This window comes from Nelumbo nucifera, chromosome 5 (assembly GCF_055504915.1).
Source record: "Nelumbo nucifera cultivar China Antique chromosome 5, China Antique-T2T, whole genome shotgun sequence".
In the NCBI taxonomy this organism is placed as follows: domain Eukaryota; kingdom Viridiplantae; phylum Streptophyta; class Magnoliopsida; order Proteales; family Nelumbonaceae; genus Nelumbo; species Nelumbo nucifera.
Genome location: NC_142653.1, coordinates 31,650,845 through 31,671,194, shown reverse-complemented (window position 1 = coordinate 31,671,194; position 20,350 = coordinate 31,650,845). Strand labels below are relative to the sequence as shown.

Genomic DNA, 20,350 nt, shown 5'->3' with positions numbered 1-20,350 from the left:
AATTGGAATTGGAATGGGCTATTCCAGTTCCAACTGTTTGGTTGGGCAGAATAGAAATCCCATTTCCATTCCTGTTGAAATGGCATTCTCCCATTTGAGGGAATGGCCATTCCCTGCCCCTCTGGGAATGAAATCTCATTCCTGCTGATTTCAGTTCTTATTTCCATTCCTGTTTGAACTAAACAGACTATGGAAATAGGCCATTCCAATTGGTGAACCTAAAGGACCCTAAGAATCTATTCTTTGACTGGACTGGATAAGCACTTCTGCACTTCTGCCGCAGTTAAACAAAACCAACTGGACAAACACAAGAGCTCTTAAGGTTAGAATTCTCATTATTCCTTCAAAGGTCGCAGCTTGCCCAAGAGGTGATTATTGGAATTCCAAACATGCTTTATGCGTATTGATTTTTGAGTCATCAATTTCGTCTGCCAGTAGTCCTGATGAGGAATTTGAATTTGATCCTCACAAAACCTTAGGGCTGTGAGGACGAAATCCAAATTCGGCTGGAGCTTCATGGATGCCAAAGAACCACCGAGTTCAACTCAACCTGACTTGGTAGTCCGGTCATGTGTTTCGTAGGGGTTGGAAGAGCTTTAAAATTGGCCAAACCCAATTAAATCTTATACGTTGTCTACAGCTGCTGTCTGGTCCATACTCCATTGACAGCCTAAATGGGTGGGTGGTGTGTATAGCCTTTGTCAGCATCATCTTTACAAGCCTGAATCGTCTTCAAGATCAAGAAGAAGCCTAAAAGATGACCAATTGAAGCTAATAATTTACCCAACCTGCAACAAATGGATCAAAAGAGCTTCCATGTGGGAGTCCTAGTTGTATCCATCACCTTGGACGTCGCCGCACATGGCTGAGATGATGCCATTGATGGGCACACCTCATCCAATGGTATCTACACATAGTAGATACGCTAAGAAATGAAAGCTACTTTTCTAGCTTTGCTTGGTTGTGGTGTCTTTAGAACAACTCAATAGGTTATCATAACAGAAGAAAAGCAAAGCCATCTCTTCCTTTTTTTTTTTTTTTCTTTTTTCTGGGCCTCAATTCAGGATTCAGGAGCCTTGATGATGGTGGCCATGATTTGACGATAGCAACTCATAACCACCCAAGCTCTCTTTTTGTTCTAGTAGTTTTTGTTTATGAGACTAGTGATACCCTATAGTCAAGGATTGATGGGATTGCCTTATTTATTTTCTACATTTGGTGGGCTTATTTATCGGTTGCCACAATCATGTGCAGCCCATTTGATGTTAATGCTTAAAGACGGCCATACAACTCATGTTGAGGGGATGGGCTATTGGGTCGGTTCGGGCCTGAAGCCGTCCAACTGCCGGAAGGCCAGAAGGTCGAGTTTGGGTTGGTTGGGCTAACTGCGTTGGTCCATGCAAATTCATAAAGAAAGTGAATTTGATTTTTTTAGCTACCGAACAGTCCCTTGAAGAGATAAAATATTGTCAATGTTACTAGGCATCTCTTCTTGGCCATTGTCTCCATTGATCATCATCCAACGGTTGTAAGTCAGAGTTTGTAATCGTCATATTCAGCGAAATACTAGGGTTCCAATGGGCTCTCCGGCCCACAGAGCACGCCCTACAAACCATCGAGTCCAAATCTGCTCCTCACAGAGCACATCTCATACCGATTTCATAGCATGTTTCAGTGGAGACTGGCTTCAGTCAGGGCAAATCCATGCCCACACCGTTCTAACAGCTTTTTTCAACCTTGCATTGGGAATATCTCCTCATGAAATAAAGCATATAAGTATGGAGATATTCTCAATGCAAGGCAGTAAATGCTGCCCGAACAAAGTTTGCCCTGACCGAAGCCGAACTCGTTTTAGTGGCAATGCCGTACATCGGGAACAATTCCCATAATTATATGTTGTTGGTTGTGTTTGGTGTCATTGCGATTATTAATACAACATTTAGTATCATTGGTGTTTCCGTTTCTCTAGCAAATGTCAAATTTGATGTCTCTCCTTGTGTTTGGTTGCAGTGCAAATTTATTTGCACTAGTACAAATACATAAGAGTGCAAATGTAAAAAAAAATGCAAATTATTGTTTAATTTTGTTTTGGATTTTACTTTATTCTGCTTCATGTCTTAATTTACTTCATTTATACTGCAATCAAACAAAATAAGCTAAAATTTAAAACAAAAATAAGTCAGAATTTACACTCAAATATTTTGCACTGCCATGGTTTTGCAACAGTGCAAATTTATTTGCATTGCAATCAAACACAACCTAAATGCCAACACCAGTACAAAGTACCTATGCAATTACTTTTGACCAAAATGTTTATTTTCCAAATTTTCTCTTCATATGAATTGCTACTCCAAACCCTTTCAATCTCTTTTCTAAAATTGATTTACTTTTTAAATTTACCCTTCATATCAATCACTCAAAAGCTAAAGCTGCAACTTTAAATTCTCCTTTTTTTTGTTGTTTTAAAATTTATATTATATTTTCTGTAAAAACCAGCCTTAATAGTAATTACATGGGTATTTTGGACATTTTCATGCCTCTTGGTAGATGATTCTAATAGAGGGGGTCTACTTGCAACTATGTTAAAAAGATTAGAGGAGATGATTGTAATTACCAAACTTGAAGGGAGGTTTCAGCAATAGTCCGAAACTTTAGAGGAGGTTTCGACAATAGTCAGAAACTTCAGAGAAGGTTTCAGCAATTTACCCAAAAAGAAAACTAAAAATTAACCTTAATGAATGGTTTACCTACAATATTCCTATGAGTCTTTGAATTGTTTTAAATTTTTAATATGTTAAGGCAAGATATTTAAAAAAAAAGGATATGGAAGGAAAATCATTTGGATTGGTGTGGTGGATATAATAGAGTAGGGAGACGCCATTTATTGCTTTAAATGTTTATCTATACTATCTTGCTAACGTTTCTTGCTTTTTTTTGTTTGGTTGGGCATCACTTTAAACGTTTTTTTTACTTCCACCTTAGAATAACACCCATAAAACATGCCACATCAGTATTTCGTTTCAAGAAATGCTAGAGCATTAGGGGAAATGTAAATTTGACGTTTCCCCAAATGGCCCGTGCACAAAAATCAAAGCATTTCCTTTCTTAGTATTTATATGATAAATGGTGAAACCAAATAGTGGTTCCATATGTAATAAACGACAACGCTTATGTGGAGTTGATGTGGCAGCATTTTTTCAATAAACGCCCATGGAACCAAACATAACCTTAAAAAAGGGAAAAAGGTTATTTCCTAATTCATCACATTTGTGAATTGTGAATGTATAGGAATAAAATGGGGGAATAGAGGAAGGAAAGAGTTAATGAGGGAATTGGGATTTGCTCACACAACACTCCTCACACCTACTTCACAGCACAACTCGCCATGTATTAGGAATATCTCCCCATGAATAAACCTATTCATGGGCTGTGCTCCGGCTTGACTTTTGTCAAAATTTGAATGGGCCTAGCCTGAAGCTCGAGCCTAACATAGTGGAAAGTTATGCTCGAAGCTCGGCCCATGAACAAGTCTACCCATCAATAACAATGCACCAATATGGGAGATGTTCCCAATGTGCGGTTAGGATGTGCTATAAGGTTGGTGTGAGGAGCAAATTTGGACTCAAAGGGAGGAAGCAAGAAAGGGGAAACAGGAAAAGAAGGGAAGTGTGACATAAACAACCTTGCTTTATGTATATAGTATTGGTGTTTTCAACTTGTCATTGATTTGATTGGTTGAACCATTCGACCCATAACTTAATCAAAATTCTGAGTCTAGTTTGCATGAAACTTGGCATTTGGTCAAAAACCATTTAACCTTATCAAAAAATATCCAACCTAGGTGGTTAAACCGTTGACCCAATCATACTAGTGTATGTGCAAACATACACTTGCCATAATTCTTTTTCCAAAAACCCTTTTGCCTCAAAATCAAAATTTTTAGCATTAAAAATTAAAAAATATAAATTAAACATAAAATATGTATATATATTTTAATATTCATATTACATCTAAACAATAATTATTTTTATTGATAATATATATATATATTTATTTATTTATGACCCGTTCCACACTTCGACTAGACGGTCGAAGCGGTGACCGTGACTCATAGAAAAAAAATGATTCGACTTCTGATTCAGTTTTTAAAACATGGAAAATTATCTAAAACTCACCATGAGTTTTCAACATTTCTCTTAAACTTACCACAACTTTTCAAAATGTCTAAACTCACCATGTCACTAAGTTGACGTTAAACAGGCTAACGGGCATTAATATATTATCATTCTAACCTTCATAGAAAAATATAAGATATATACAAAATAAATTAACAGGTATTAATATATTACCATTTTAATATTTAGACATAAAAACGGAAAAGTTCAAAAAAATATTTTCAAATATACAATACATAAAAACATAGAAATTACAAAAATATAAAAATTATAGAAATTACAAACAAAAAAATTATTTTCAAATTAGAAACTATAGAAATTGAAAAACAAAACCAGAAAATAAAAATTATAAAAAAACACCAAAAAATTATAGATTGTAGAAAATAGAAAAATGTAAAAAAACAAAAATTATATAAAACATTGGAAATTATAACAAAATATTAAAAATGCAAAAAAAGAAAAAAGAAAAAAAAATTGAAAACTGAAAAAGACTATTTTTTCTCTAACTCACCAAGGGTAATTTGATCATGAAATTTGTTATTTATGCATTATTGGTATAGTAAGAGAAGGTGAGTTTAACTGAGATGCTGAGCCTTACACATTTTGAAAAGTTGTTGTGAGTTTAAGAAAAATGTTGAAACTCATAGTAAGTTTTAAACAATTTCCTTAAAACATTGTATAGAATTCGGAAATTCAGGGTATAAAAGACGGTTCCCGCGGGAGAAACTCGGATCAAACACAAACAAACAAGCACCACTCCTCTGAAAAAACTCATCTCTTTCACACTCTCTCTCCTTCTTTCTTCTTCGTCTTCTTCTTTCTTCTCGTCTCGGAAACTTTTATTTTGCGCACGATCCCTGTAACAGAAATGGAAGGAGCGCTGGATTTAATGCGTAGGATGCATCCAAAACACATAGACACGTCTCTCACTGCTCTTATGAGTCTCTTACCTGATTACTCTTCAAATCTCCTTTCACAAGTTGATCAACCGCTTCAGGTGCGTTTTATTCGTTTACAACTTTACAACTCTCAGTCACAATCTCATTCGATTTTTTTTTTTTAATTTTTTAGGAAATTTCCTTGTTTGAAAGGATTTATTGAATTCGTGTTTCTTCATCGAACTTCTATCTAACTATGCTTTTCTACTTTCTCTTACGGCTTTGAGAATTCTGACAAGAATTCGAGTTTGCTTGTTACAACTATAAAACATTTAATTGTGCTTGTGTATTGATTGGTTTCTTGATCAATAGATACTATTCTTAGTTGATAATGCAGGATTAGCTAGGTTCTTATTTTTCACCCTATTATCTATCTATATTTTGATAATTAGGTTTGTCTTGTTATGAATTGAATGCAGTGCACTGTTGTTTCCTCTTTCTCGTTCCTTCCCCAGTCTCAGTTCTGCTCAATAGAAGGATTTTTCTTTTTTTTTTTTTAATATATGGATTTGTTATGCTTTTGAATGTTTTGATTTCTTTGTCTTGTTTTCTTGTTATGCGAGTGTTAGTTGAAGGTAATGAATGTTTATTTGGGTAACTTAGCCATGTTTTTCGATTTGTCTCATCTGCATCGCCAGTTAATACCTTTTGCAACATAGTTTGATGTGTTCATAGCATCTCTCCAACTAATTGGTTTATATGGTGTTTAGGAATCCTGATATTTGCTTGGGAACATTTTTTGTGCTCAATCTGCTTCTTACAGCTTCTTAACCGTACATGGAATGTTGTAGCTGCAGATTTATATCTGAAAAGATGTTCCATACAGATTATTTGTAGCTTCTTTCTGCTAGCAGGAAGGGTGTTCTTTATACTCTTGCATCTATTTAATATTTTTGAATCTCATTTGGAACAAGAGAACAGGTATTACGTGATATGGAATCTGGAAAAGAGTTCATATTGTGTGATTACAACAGAGATGCTGATTCCTATAGGTAATTGTCAGTATTCCAATAACCGCTGCTACTGAAAGCTGTAGAGAGGATAGTGGTATTCTGGTTCTAGTAACGGATTTTAAGTACTTTGTTTTATTTTGGTTTTCCCATATTTTCTTGTAGATCACCTTGGTCAAACAAATATCATCCACCATTAGAAGATGGAAACCTCCCATCGACAGAGTTGAGGGAACTTGAAATTGAAGCAAATGATGTTTTTTCAGTTTATTGTGACCAGTGAGGTCCTTTACTTACCTCGTCCTTGATGCCATTGCTATTTACGTAGATGTTTCCAGAATAAATGAATATTAACTTTTCAGACATTTTGCCTGTATATATTTTGAACTTGCATAACGTATAAAAGAAATTCCTTTTGTTTCTGATGGAGTAATAGAAATTTGATCACTAAATTGGTAGGTATTATGAAGGTGGAATTTCATCAGTATACATGTGGGAAGATGACAATGAAAACTATGTTAAGTTTATTGCATGCTTCTTGATAAAGAAAGGTCAGCTTTCATCTAAGCTTGCAAATAGAAAACTAGACTATGCTTATACCTGCAAAATAAAATAATAAGGGAGAGTATATTTTTACTGACATGGTAATTGTTGTTGATAAAGATGGTTCTAGTACAGGGCAAGGCCGTAGGGGTTGCTTGCAAGAAGGTATATGGGATGCTATTCACCTAATTGAGGTGGGTACTATTTTTATAGATATTTGGAGGATAGGATGTATATGTACCAGACAGTTATCCAACCTGGCTATCCTTTTGTAAATTTGAATTTTCCAACTAGGTGGGGGCAGAGGAAGATGGGATTGCTCATTACTGCTTAACCAGTACAGTCATGCTATCATTGACCACAAGTGATGAGTCAAAAGGCGAATTCACCTTGTCAGGATCAATAAGAAGACAGGTACTTGCCATTACTGATAATTTAAAAAAGAAAGATCTTAATCTTTATATATATTTTTTCTGCTTTAAAACATTTGTTATGTAGCAGAACTTCCTCGGGTCAAATAAACATGTTATAAGCATACTTTTGTCAATAATGAATGTTCAGTCATCCTGACTAATCTTTATGTCACTTGAGGATTGAAGTTCATATACAGAACATGTTGAGGCTAATCGATGTTCATATCAATGTTCAGTCATCCTGACTAATTTTGGCAGATTCTGGAGTTTTTAGCTTTTGCAGTCTGTATTTCTGGAGTTTGGACTGCTGACCACAACACACAGCTGACCACGCTCATCCAGCCGCATGTCGAGAATATCGGTGACCACAACACAACCGATGTTCCATATATGTGGCTGGGTGAACATGACCATCAATGTGTTGTGGTCAGCAGATCCGGACTTGTATTTTTGTGTCTGTGCTCATACTAGAGGCTAATCGAACTGCACTTGGATTCCAGAGACTTTCTACCCCGCCCCAAGTGGCAGAAAGAAAAAGAAGAGAATCTATTGCATGTGCAATAATATGAACCCTTAATCATATTTAAAGGGGATAGTATATAATGTATTTAGGGTTGATCTTGTTTATGAAGTTTCTAATCTAGTTATTAATATTAATATTAAAATCAATACTATTATTATTTAATTTCTGGCAGATGAATACGGACCTATCTGTTGCTGAGGGTCACCTTTGTAACATGGGAAAGATGATCGAAGAAATGGAGAGGAAGATGAGAAACTCGCTGGATCAGGTAAGTTCCAGACCTCTGTTTTGTATGGAATATATGTTTTCATACTTGCACTGTGGAATTCGCCCCTTCTGCCATAGAGCATGCATGGATGGGGTCCAGATTAAATTCTGAGTTCGTGAGTTGAAACCATTACTGCAAATGGCAGGTCTACTTTGGAAAGACGAGAGAGATGGTCTACACTCTCCGACGACCTACTAAGTGGTGCAGATGAGATTGCCCATTATTGGGCCATGCGATGAGATAGTCAAACAAGTGTTTTTTGCATCTTAGTTTCACCAATATCATATGATCTAGTTGCAAACTTGCAACCCCCCCCCCTCCCGCCTTTTTTTTGCTGGTTAAAAGTTTTCCTTCAACCTTGCACAATCACTTTATCCAATAGATCAATTTAGTGGATAGTGTAGTTATCAGTATCTCGTGATCTAGTTATCAATCCCATTAAAACTACATGTTGACTTTACCAGCTGAGCAAAACCAAATGTTCAGTACGGGACGGAATACTTGGGCCTTTTGCTTCAGATTAACAACCAGTTGCATTGGCTTCATCTGTTTTCATCTCTTTCGTATCATTGTCATGTCTTGCAATGGCACCAACTTCTCGATTAAAACACAAGCAACCACTCTTTTATTGTCTCAGATAAATTTATTACTATATATGGAATGCTGCTATGATTGCTTTGGGTGCTCTCATTCCTTAAAAATAACCGACCATATTATTGTCTCACATAAACTGGTAGTAATAAAGCTATTGTGAATCCACCTGTTTTTGCCACGTTGGTGAATTCAGAAATCCAGACGGTCAATTAGGGAGGTGTTTGGAATCGATGTTGATTCTTTTGATGAGGTTTTTCAAAAATCAAAGAAATTGCTTGTTTGGTTCCATTGTAGCCATGCCGGCCAATTTCTGATAAATCAGTTATGAATTTGTTTGGTAATAATTATCAATAGTGGTTTTTCATTTTTTTGTGTTTACAGGAACCATCTCCCATTCTCTCCTATTCATTTTTTTCGGCCTGATTTTAATGACCAATTTCTGATTGATTTGTGATATCTTAGAAATCAGCCAACCAAACGGCAAAATAATAGGTGAATGTGGTTCTAATATGGTGCCATATCTAAGAAATCAACATTGATCCCAAACACTACCCAGGTATGAAAAACTATTATTTCTTCGTTCCAGCCCTCTTCAATTTGTTCTACTTTTACCCAACATGAAAAAAAGGGTCCTTTATTAAAACACCCCCATAGTTTCATGTTTGACTAAAACCTACCCCAGAGTTTGCATTTTAGTAAAACACCCTTTATAATTTGCAATCAATTTATTTAAGCTCAGTTTGGAAGGAGTATAAATACAAATATATAGAGTGCAAAACCTTGTATTTTGTATTATTTTATATGTATTTGCACTGTACATATTTGCATTTGTACTCCTTAAGCATTAAGGGTATAAGACTTGAATTGCTAAACATATCCCAACTTTTCAGAAATTGACTTAAACATACCCTGAGATTTCAAAATGGACTTGAATATACCTCATGGGCTGAAGCCACTAGACTTAAACATAGGTGCAAGTTAAATATTCACGCATAAAAAAAAAAAATTTAAATCTTATTTTTCCCTTTAATGTTCTTTATTAGGCTTCGTGCTAATTGAACAATCAGGAAACATGAGTTTGTTTTGTCATGTGTATTGACAAAACCCATATGTAGCTATCTTGATGATACAATGGTATAATACACCACCTGAGTTCAACTGAACGGTGAGTAAATATGACTGTTCAACCCAGGCTAACAACTAATTTGAAACCTAAGTTTTCACTCAGGCTGCATGTTATCCCAAAAGAGAATACCACTTCAATTGTTAAACCCAGGTAAACACGATACCCAACTCAGACAATAATAACAGTATAATACATCAAGAAGAATTATTTTCTTTACCTTTTTCTTTTTTCAAATTAGGCTTTTATTACTTACAGCCTAATAGTAACAACAGAAAGACTTCTAAAGGATGGAAATTAGAAACCATTCACTAAGAAAATGGTTTTATCTTCTCTTTAGTTCTATTTGAAAATTTAAAAGAAAATGGAGGGTAAAAGAGTCATAAGGTATGTACAAGTCCATTTTAAAATATTAAGGTATCTTCAAGTAAATTTCTAAAAACTCAGGGTATGTGTAAGTTTTTTTACCCTTTATTTAATTGACCTTTTATTAGAATAAAGTGGAAAATGATAATTTTAACCCTAACATCCATTTAAATAAATTTAATCAAAAGGGAATATAAATAAAAATTCCAATTTTTCCCCTAGTAAGACACAATCATCCATTCTATTTGGCTCTACCCGGTCAATTTTGTTTTTGTACGAAGAAGTGTTAGGGGTACTTTTGGAATAAACAATTATGAGCCTATGCCCTTGAACATTTTCCACTTAGTTTAGGTGATCAGGTTACTATTTTCAGATGGCAAAACAAACATTTCTTAGTTAAAGGCCAATTAAGTAAATAAGTTGCAAACTATAGGATAGATTTAAGTAAATCTATGAAACTATAGGGGGTGTTTTAGTAAATGACTCAAAAATGATGTTGAGTTGGCATAAGGAATCAATGCACTTAGTTTACTAACATGAAATTTTCTCACAATTGGGAGTGATCACACTTTTCCCATGACTTCAAAGAAAGTGGGTGGGGAGTGCCTCTATTATAAAAAGGGTAAAATATTAAAACCTCCCTTGTAGTATTGTAAAAACATATAGTTACCTCGCTTTTCTTATTGTCATGGATGGAAAATGCTCGCCTAATGCATTAGTTTTCCAAAAGTAATCATTTTGCCCTTATATCTATTAATTCACATGGAAATTTACTAAAATATCCTCAAAACAATTTTTCACTTTTAATTAAAAAAATCTCCGCATTAAATTGAAAATAATAAAGTAATTTTATTTTAAGTGAAGTTTAGGAGGGCAAATATTGCATTTTGAATTATATTGAAAGACACCTTAATAAGTTGCAAGGCTAATTTCATACTTTGAAGTCTTCATTACTTGAACAAAGATGGAAGGGAGGTAATTGCAGTTTTTTGGTAAACTATAGGGAAGGTTTTTATGAAAGTGAAAGGGATGTTTTTATGTTTGTTAGAAACTTAAAGGGAGGTTTTTATGTTGGGAAAATTCCCGATACTTTGGGCCTAGTGTCACTTTGGTCCCCAAACTTTAAAATGTGACAATTCAATATCTAAACTTTTAAAACGTGCCAATTAGACATGTTCATGGGCTGGGCTCGGGCTTCGCTTTTGTCAAAATTTGAATGGGGCTCGACCCAAAGCTCGAGCCCAACATAGTGTAGGTCAGGCTCGAAACCCGGCCCGTGAATAGGTCTAATGCCAATTTAGTACTTACCGTTAACCAGCTGTTAACGAGCAGTACAGTGGCATTTGAATAGACACATATGTCCTTTGAGTGTCATCTAATTTTCTTTTGCAACCATCCAAACGTTGATAAAAAATGAAGTCTCAAACCCTTGCCTCTTCTATATAGACGTTCTCCATCTCTATGGCATTAAACCGGCAACACTGTAAAAAAGGGGTTCAGCTACTAACGAGAGAGACAGACAGACAGATAGAGACAAGCTTTTTTTACCTATAAAGCTTTCCTTGCCTCCTTGGTTCTCTCTCTATTAGTATGTTGCGAGAGAGGTTGAAGATGATGAGGGGTGAATAAGAAAAGGGTTCGACTATGATATAGAAAAGATATGATATCTGAAAAACAACTAGCTAATAAATTGAAATCATAAACGTTGTAGCGAATAAGGTGTTATTTATCAAAATTCATGGGTGGATTTTAATTGATCAAAACTCTTTCCATACCATATCTTTTCTACAGCATAGATTTTCCCGCATGTAAAACGGTATTAGAGTGTTTTTTAATAGATGATTTATTTGTGTTATATGGGCCATCATATAAGGTATATTTAAATAATTTTGTAAATCTTAGGGCGTATTTATATATTTTGGTAGAAGTATGGCTGTCATCCATAGAATCCAGATAACCCGTGTACCCTCCAATTACAGAGAAACACGTCGCTCAAATGCCCAATGGATCTAAACACAAACTTAACAATACTGTAACATTAACGGTTAAATTATTGGTTGAACCGACAACTAAAAGATAAAAAAAATAAGAAAATGCAGAATTAACAACACGGGTGCATCTCTTTTAAGTTTTAACAACTTTATATCTAAATAGGCGACAATGAAACATGATGGGCAGCATTTACAAGCTTTTCCTCAGTTAAATCTACAGTAGCAACAATATGTATTGCTTTCTCGTATCTTGGCACACGTTGATGGCTAATTAAAAGTTCTTTTTAGTAAACTGAAAAGAATAAAAGAGCAAAGAAGGAGACGCACAGGCTAGTTGGATAAGGTTGAGAAATCTTGAGAAGAGAAAAATGCTCTTAAAGTTGTTGCTCCATTATATGATTAAGATTTAAATATTTTAAACTAAATCCTAGATTTTACAGAAGAAAGCATGGTTTTCGAATCGCTATTGATTCGGATGGTTAGACCGTTTAGCCTCGGAATTATTTAGGCAATTAATTCTGTTTTACCCCAAATCCGGTTTCTGGCAAAAAATCATTGAATTGGTCAACTACCTATTAATCTAGATGATCAAACTATCAATTTGTTCAAAGGTTTTTGACTGTTTTTTATTTTTTTAATTTTTATTGTCAGAACGAACTATCCATTTAAACTGGACAGTCGAACAATCAACCCAGAAATCGGTAACCAGAATGATTTCATTTCCGGATAGTTTTTTTAAAACCATGGAAGAAAGGCTTTCATATGTATTCGTATCAGGAATTCAAATAAAGTTCAAATGTAATTCAGACATCAGTTGTTGATCGCCTATTTAGATATAAAGTTGTTAAAACTTAAAAGAGATGCACCCGTGTTGTTAATTCTGCATTTTTTTTTTTCTGATTGCATAACCACTAGTTCATTCTTTGCTGCTGGTTGATTCCGGTTTGGCCAGCGGCCTGGTCACAGGACAGGGCTAGAGCTCGGATGAGAAAATATGGGAGGAAAGTTTAAATGAGGCTTCCAAATAATCAAGTCGTGTTTTGAGCCTCATTTTGATAGTTTTTGCTTTGACATTAAGTCGAAGTTAAAACCTGATAGGCTGTTTGTCTCTAATTGAAAGGTACACACGCCCATGAATTGACGGATTCATGGGATTGGAGCTCAGTTGTAATCCATATATCTATACGATATTCTCTCTTTTCAGCAAATGAAATCTACAATTGCTAGTTCAGCTGGGTGTGTATGATTTTGTCTCCAGTTCATCCAAATCCCTCATCTCTAATCTTCCCCTCTCTTCCTTCTTCCCACTCTCTCCATCTTTCTCTCTCTCGTGAACAGCTGGGTGTGTATGATTTTGCCTTTCTCTCTCATCTCTCTCGTCTCTCTTCCATATGCATTTGTGTCTCTCTTCCTACTTCTTGTGTCTCTCTCACTTCCTCGTTCTTTTTCCCCCTCCTCCCTCTCTCTTGACCTTTTCCCCCCTCATCCGTCTCTACTTCTCTGTTATTTATTTATTTTTGTTTATGGGTTTTCCTCTTTTTCTGTTATGGTTTTGTGCACCTTGGTCTCCGTGGTGGTGGTAGTGGAGGCGGTGGCATTGTCAATGGGGATTTTAAGTTTGGCCTCTTTGCATGGTCGACGAAACCGTTTACATGGGGAAATCGGATTTGCTCCACAACATGCCTCACACTGACGAAACTGTTTATTCTGTCTCCGTCTACTGGATCATTTAATTAAGAGAGTAAATTTGAAAGAGAGGGAAAGAGATAGCGAGTTGGTGGTTCCCAAGCCGAGTGAGTTCGGCTTACATTTTGATTTCGTCGCAAATAAAACAGCAGCAACGGAATAAAATGGAGGCAAAGTGACTATTGAGTTTGGATTGCAGTTCGCAGAGAGCGAACATGCTGACTCACCAACCAACACAGCCCACATTGGAAAGGCATCGTTTCAAGCGTGTCGTGAAGCGATTGAAGGCATGGGGTTTCTCTACATTTTCACCCGCCTCCCCTTCTCCTCCACGTTTTTTCTTAAATCGACTTCAATATCCGTCACGTCAGACCACCTGTAAACCAACGGATTCCAATTTCATCTTCTCTCTTTGATTCTCTGTAGGCATGGGGTTTCTTTACATTTTCATCCGCCTTTGCTTCTCCTTCGTGTTTTTTTCTCAAATCGACTCCATTACCCGTCACGGCTTCACCACCTTTGTCTCTCTGTTAACCCTACTAGATCACCTGTTAACCAACTAATTCCAATTCCATCTTCTCTCTACTTCTTTGTAGTTTTGTTTTGCTTGTACTTGGGTGGGGTTTTGGTTGGGGGTTAGCATGGGAGACCAGCATGGGCTTTTTATTTCATGTCTTTCTTGTTAGTAGACTATTTTATTGTTTTTTCTACGTGAGTTTTGGTGCAGGTGTCAAGTGCCACAACGACCTTTGCTATGACATTCTCTTCTCAGTTTATTGTAGAATATTACCTTCTGAAGCGTTTCTCAGTTCCATATGGTAAGTAAAAGTGTAAAACCACTGTAGTCTCTATTATTATTCTTGATTTTGTTGTGCTCCTTTTTGAAGGTCGAGAACAGTTCTTGACGCAAGAATAAAGAGAGAAAAATATGTATTTGGTGTACATATGATGAAGTATTTAGTTTACTTCATTGTATTAGGGGTCTCTCTACTTTATTGTTGTGGCAACCGCTGTTGCCTTTATAAGGCAACATGTAGTGAGGAGGGTTATCATTGTATTAGGGGGGGCATCCCTCATCATCTTCAGCCTCTCCATCACAATCTTTTTCACTGCAATCTAACTAGGTGCGAAAAAGTGGTTTTAAGTATTAACATCTTCATTTGTATGCAATAAGGTTGTCTTTGGATCGTGGGGCAGAAGTGGAAAAGCAATTTAGATGCTACAATTCAGTGGAAAATGGGAATGACTACCCCCTTCCCAAGTTATTATTACCACCCATTATAATGATAGATAAAAACATGACTAATAGTAATAATATGTTATTTTCTATGATTTAGAGCTGAGTGGTGAAGGAGATTTTTCAACCACATATTTCTGCTTTTGCTCTAATGCAAATACAGCTTAACTGAAAGACCAAACAACTATTCTTCTACATTCCCCATCAAAAAATTGAGCTTCTTTAGTACTGAAGCAGATGGAGTTGGTATATCAAATATGATTTATAAGATCGAGAAGAATGAGTACATGGGTTTTGAGAACCTCTGCAAGTATGATGCTTAGTCCGATTTTTTTTCTTCATCGGCACAAGTTGAGCCTCATGCTTTTGCATCAATATATATATATATACATATTTGATGACGCTCAAAGATAACCTTTTTCATTATCTAATTTAATCTTACATTACTAGTAGCATCTCTTGTTTTGCAATGAATTCATGTTTTCAGAAGAAAAAAAAAGTAATTAATACCCTAAAGAATATTTGCAATCAATATATATTCTTAGGCCCTGTCAGTACTTTTCCGTATATTTCTTCTGTAAAAAGGGCAGCCAAGGACTTCATAACATGTCATACGCAGAAAGTTGGAAAACAACCCTGTTTTGCCAAACAGCCAAAATCTCCTACAAAAAATTTCATACCCTTGACACGTGAAAAAGTTCCCACGTGGGAAAATCATTGAATGGTTCTTGAGACTTCTCTCTAAACCGACTAGCAAGTAGCGACACCGCTCCAAAGCGCAGGATACAATGACACTGTTTCTACCCTCCCTTAAAGTAGGAAGGAAAACAATTCCCCCCTTCTATTCTCAAATAAATGAGTTCGATCTTCTCAAATGGCTTACACCTTGCAAATAAGAATGTAACGTATCAACAGTCAGTTGGCACCATGTCTGCTAAAGGGAAAGGAGTAATTGCCAAAACAAAAAATCTTTTCGTAATCAGTAGCAGGACTCTGAAGCAAAACAAAAATCTCAGCGCCTGGAAATAGAAAAGGTGATGTTAATGAAATTGGGATATAATATGTCTTCTAGTTAGGGCAGATTTCAGCGAACACCGGCAGTCTCTTTCTTCGAGAGGGGCCATATAGGACGTCATGTATGTACAAATTAACATCTTCTCTTGTTGGACAATGCTCTGTCGAAGAAGGCAACCGAACCTCAATGCCATCGTCCGCCGGGGACCAGTCGTCTTGTTCCGGCTTGATCATTGTTGTGGCTCCGGCCGATGTCGCTGTTCTCGACGGTGATGACACGGCCATGTGATGAATGAAGCGGCACTTACTGCCGTATGCGCAGGTCCCTGTAGCAAACGACTTGCAGAGCTGTCCCTGTACACGCAACAAAAATAGAAGAAAACGAAATCGATCAGAAACAGCAAAGCCCATAAACAGAGATGTAAACATGCTCATCGAATCACATGTAACTCATTAGAACGTGAACGTGCGCCGCAGGTCTACCCAATCCGAATCGAATGGAAAAAAGAACGCGATGTCATAACACTTTCTTTTGTCTCACATGATTAAGATAAAAAGAGCCCTGTTAAGTGTTTACCTCGGACTTGTTCTTGCTAGAGACACGAGTAGGACGCAGCTCTTCTTTTCCATGCGCAAACTGCAGTTGGCATTAATTTGTTAGACAAAGTACAAGAAAAGTAAAAGAAAGAAACGCAGAGGCGCAGACAAACAGTTTCTTTAAGAAAGAAACTAGTCTCATTCCACACATAAAGCTAAAAAATTGCAGAGAATTCTTTCTTTATGGTAAAAATTTCGCAGGGTATCCGGCGGTTCTTGATTGTTCGCAAAAGGCCATGAAGTGAAGCGATAAACAAAAGAACAGAATAATATTTTCTGTTCAAGATTCTCACTATAAAGTAAAGAATATGAAGTCAAGAAACGCATTCCGCGAATCAAATTCAGAACTATCATCACATGAATTCTCTCTCTCTTTTCCACTGTACCTTGGAGGACTCTCGGTACATATTTCAGTACTTTGTGCCAAAATAACAAAGGCGGGGAGATTCAAGCTATCAGGGAAGAAAAAGAAAAGACAATGACGAGCGGGACGGCTTAAATCTTTATAAGAGCCGTCCTCCCTCCGGACAGGGAGAAGTTAGATAGTGAGAAGCCACCCACTGTTTGGAAGAGAAGCCGCCGCCCCAATGAGACGTGGTGAGAAAGAATCGCTTTTCTAATTTTCTTTCTATTTTCTTTTTTATTTTTTGAAACCGCATTACTAAAAAGGTTCGACTATGATATGGAAAAGATATGATATCCGAAAAACAATTTACCAATAAACTAACTAAAAACATAAAGCGATCATGCGTTATTTATCAAAATTCATTGGTCAAAACTCCTTCCGTACCATAGATTTTCCCTACTAAAAATAATCAAATACTACAATGCATCGCTGTCGTCGGATCGTCATCACCTAAGAACCATTGGATCGGAATCTTATACAACAGGGCATACCTGCTTCAAAACCGTTCAATTTGGATTATGTCTATATCCAAATTTCCAATGGCCTGTGATATTCCATTTCCACCACATTCTTATCGTGGATCGGATCCTCTCTCAGTCAATCTTTTAACGCAGCAGATGCCGGAGATTGCTATGGCCTATCAGTCCACCACGGAGCGGCTGAACTGCGTGCTTGAAAAGGCAATAAGTTATTCAGTTCAGACACCTTAAACAGCACCAGTGACAGTTGCGGTCCATCCATTCATCCAATCGACGAGTCGTAATCCGCTGCACTTTGTGCAATTCCTTTCACTCTGTGGTGGTTTTCTGCATAGGTGGACTAAGACTGTCTAAGCCGTCCGATTGGTAGACTTTTTAGTCAGAGTTGAATCATTCTAAGGGGCTAACTTCACCGTGGACTGTTTAAGAATTAGGAGCCGGAAAACAGTACCTGGCATTTGGAGCCGTAGCGGCAATTACCGGTATCCTCCCACGCTCGACAGATCTCCGTCTTATAGAGGCTGTTCCCCGATGACGAGGAGCCGGAATCTGGCCCCGACCTCGTACGTCCACCCGGCACTGAACCGACCAGAATCCCGTCCATCACTAGCACGTCCTCTTCAACTTTAACCGGCGTGGCGAACACCGGCGGCGACTTCGACGGCGGGGTCTCCAGGTTCTCTATCGACGACAGAGGGGATGGCGAAGAGCCACGAGGCGATATGTTGGAGCGATGGAGGAGAAGCGGGTGAAACTTGGTGGAATCGATGATCTGAGATGGAAAAACGTCGGCGGAGGGTGAAAGGGATGCACCTGTGGCACGGGAGTACCGGATCAGTGTGGAGTCCACATCGAGGGGATTGTGAATTTGCGGATCAAAAGCAGAGCTGGTAAATCCATAACGGCCTCTTCTGCCGAGTATAAGCTGGTCATCGCTCTGTGGACTGATCGACGAACGGCCACCACTCCCCGTTACTTTAACGTTGTTGTTGTTGTAAAAACCGTGCATATGTGCTTTCCGTTTCTTTTCCTATCTCTGCTTTTATGAGAAAACAAGGAAACGCAAAGAAGTTTATCAAACTATCAAATTGAACAAGAACTTTAATAAATTGATTTAATGAAAAACAAAGGAAATATTTCAAACTCGCCAGTATTGTATTTTCCCGCCGTCAAAAAAAGAAATAAAAACAATTGGAATTACTATTTATTATTATTTTCAAATCACTAATACTGGTTTGACGAGTTTTGATGATCAAGAAACAGAAACAACAGATCATGATATGTGGAAATGAATAATTTAAATAAAATATTCCCTGGAAAGATGAAAGAATAGTAGACAGAAAACAATCGCAGTAAACATTTCCAGAATCGGCAGAAGATTTGAGATTTTGGAAGATCAAGCTATGTTTCTGAAAGTGTTACGCAAAATCAAAATAGAATTCAGTTCGGATCTGCTTTTAAACAGAAAAAACCAATTCTAGCTCTGTCGAATTCGACTATGTGAAAAGAGAAGAGTCGAAAGAAAAATTAAAACCCTAGATCAATTTTATCAATCAGATTGTTCATATTCTTTAACAAAAACTATCAAAACAATTCATATAGTCTTTCATTTTCAAGAACAGAAATCATCAACTACCTAAGACAGCTTCTTGTATGCCAGAATTTCAACCTCGATCTCTGATCTCCGGTGCCAAACAACCAATGGTAGTTTCTTCGCTTCTGCTCCGAATGGTATCCGTATCGAGACAGTCTGTTGTCGACCAAAGCCGCTTGGCCTCTTTGATTTTTGAACGAGAAAGAATGAAGGAGACGACGATCGCATTTTTATAAGCCCGCGTCAAGAAATGAATGAAAGAGATATCCTGCGCCTGCGGTCCCCGGGAGGTTGATGATGTAGCAACTCCTCCGCAGCGGGCTCTCTACATACAAATCTAGACCGTCCAATCATCCGTCAACGGCGTCGATTGTCTTAACGAAGTCGGCGTCGTGTATGTGGACTTTTAACGGGTATTTCTGTAATTTTGCTCGAAGTTTAGTTAAGACTATAGCCCAGAAAAGTCACACGTGCACGCCGCTTGCACACGTTAGCAACTCCAGCCTCCAGGACGAGCCCAACTAGACCTGTTCATGGGCCTGGTCGGGCCGGGCTCGGACCGGGCTTTTACTCATCATTAATGGAAATACATTAGGCCCGAGCCCGAGCCCGGCCCGACCAACGGGCCTATAACTTGGGCCCGAGCCCGAGCCCGATCCTAATAAAAAGTCCAAAGCCTGAGCCCGAGCTTGAAGCCCGACCTAATAAAAAAATTACAATTTTTCCTATTCAAATTAAAATTAAAAATTCAGATGTTTTTTTTCTATTTAAATGAACAACGAGCCTACAAGATGGTTTTTTTTCCTTTCTTTTACGTTTTAAAACACAGTTTTATATTCTTAAATAAAAAAAAAAATTATTCAAATGGACATAATCACACAACTCATTTTAAGTCTAATTTTAGGTCGGACTGAGCTATTTTGACAAAACCCGAGCCTGGTTCGAATTTATTATAGACTAGGTTTTTTGACCCGAATTTAAGCCCGCAGGTCTATAAACATGTTCAAACCCATTCGGAGGCCGAGCCCCACCTGGCCCATGAACAGGTCTAAGCCCAAATAAAGAACTCATGTTCATGATCCTAGACATTTTTTATGAGTCGAGCTTTGTCTCTAAAAGTCTACATCACTATAACGTTTCCTTCGTATCTGTTTTCAGTGATCACTATCACATCACGTTTAAATTTGGCGTTACTTTAAATCACGCCTCATCAATTTCTATGGCTTGAAGTCCCATTTTTTATAAAAAAAAAAACAGTACCAAACATATTGATATTTTCTGAAGCACTATTTTTCTGACATTATTCTGATGTGTCACCATTTTCTCAAGCAATGGTATCATGCCAAACAGACACTATATTATTAGAAAATGTTCAGCATTCATGTCCTAGTCCAAGCCCGACGTGGGAATTGGAAAATATTTTTTTTCATTTAATAATAAAATTGATTATTTA

At 37.1% G+C, this 20,350-nt stretch overlaps 2 protein-coding genes across 5 annotated transcripts; one reads left to right on the top strand and one right to left on the bottom strand.

The window, feature by feature from the left end:
- The first annotated feature begins 4,877 nt into the window (after positions 1-4,877).
- LOC104599993 (F-actin-capping protein subunit beta-like) lies at positions 4,878-8,355 on the top strand. 2 transcript variants are annotated; one of them, XM_010262780.2, is made up of 8 exons: positions 4,881-5,172; positions 6,035-6,105; positions 6,229-6,342; positions 6,523-6,614; positions 6,727-6,800; positions 6,901-7,020; positions 7,715-7,810; positions 7,956-8,355. In XM_010262780.2, the coding sequence occupies exons 1-8, from the start codon at positions 5,044-5,046 to the stop codon at positions 8,019-8,021; spliced, it is 762 nt and encodes a 253-aa protein (XP_010261082.1). In that variant the 5' UTR covers positions 4,881-5,043; the 3' UTR covers positions 8,022-8,355. The 2 variants fall into 2 exon arrangements, with proteins under 2 accessions (XP_088744833.1, XP_010261082.1); XM_088888707.1 differs by lacking the exon at positions 6,229-6,342 and having other exon boundaries at positions 4,878-5,172.
- Positions 8,356-15,212: 6,857 nt separating this feature from the next.
- On the bottom strand, positions 15,213-19,145 carry LOC104599994 (uncharacterized). 3 transcript variants are annotated; one of them, XR_016076128.1, is made up of 5 exons: positions 18,940-19,145; positions 17,755-18,339; positions 17,316-17,649; positions 16,399-16,458; positions 15,213-16,175 (listed from the first exon to the last, which is right to left on the bottom strand). XR_016076128.1 is itself a non-coding variant. In XM_010262782.3 (4 exons), exons 2-4 carry the CDS (start codon positions 18,310-18,312, stop codon positions 15,876-15,878), a joined length of 918 nt encoding a protein of 305 aa, XP_010261084.1. In that variant the 5' UTR covers positions 18,313-18,342; positions 18,940-19,136; the 3' UTR covers positions 15,223-15,875. The 3 variants fall into 3 exon arrangements, 2 of the variants coding, with proteins under 2 accessions (XP_010261084.1, XP_010261083.1); XM_010262782.3 differs by lacking the exon at positions 17,316-17,649 and having other exon boundaries at positions 15,223-16,175; positions 17,755-18,342; positions 18,940-19,136; XM_010262781.3 differs by lacking the exon at positions 17,316-17,649 and having other exon boundaries at positions 15,226-16,175; positions 18,940-19,135.
- Between the last annotated feature and the right edge of the window lie 1,205 nt (positions 19,146-20,350).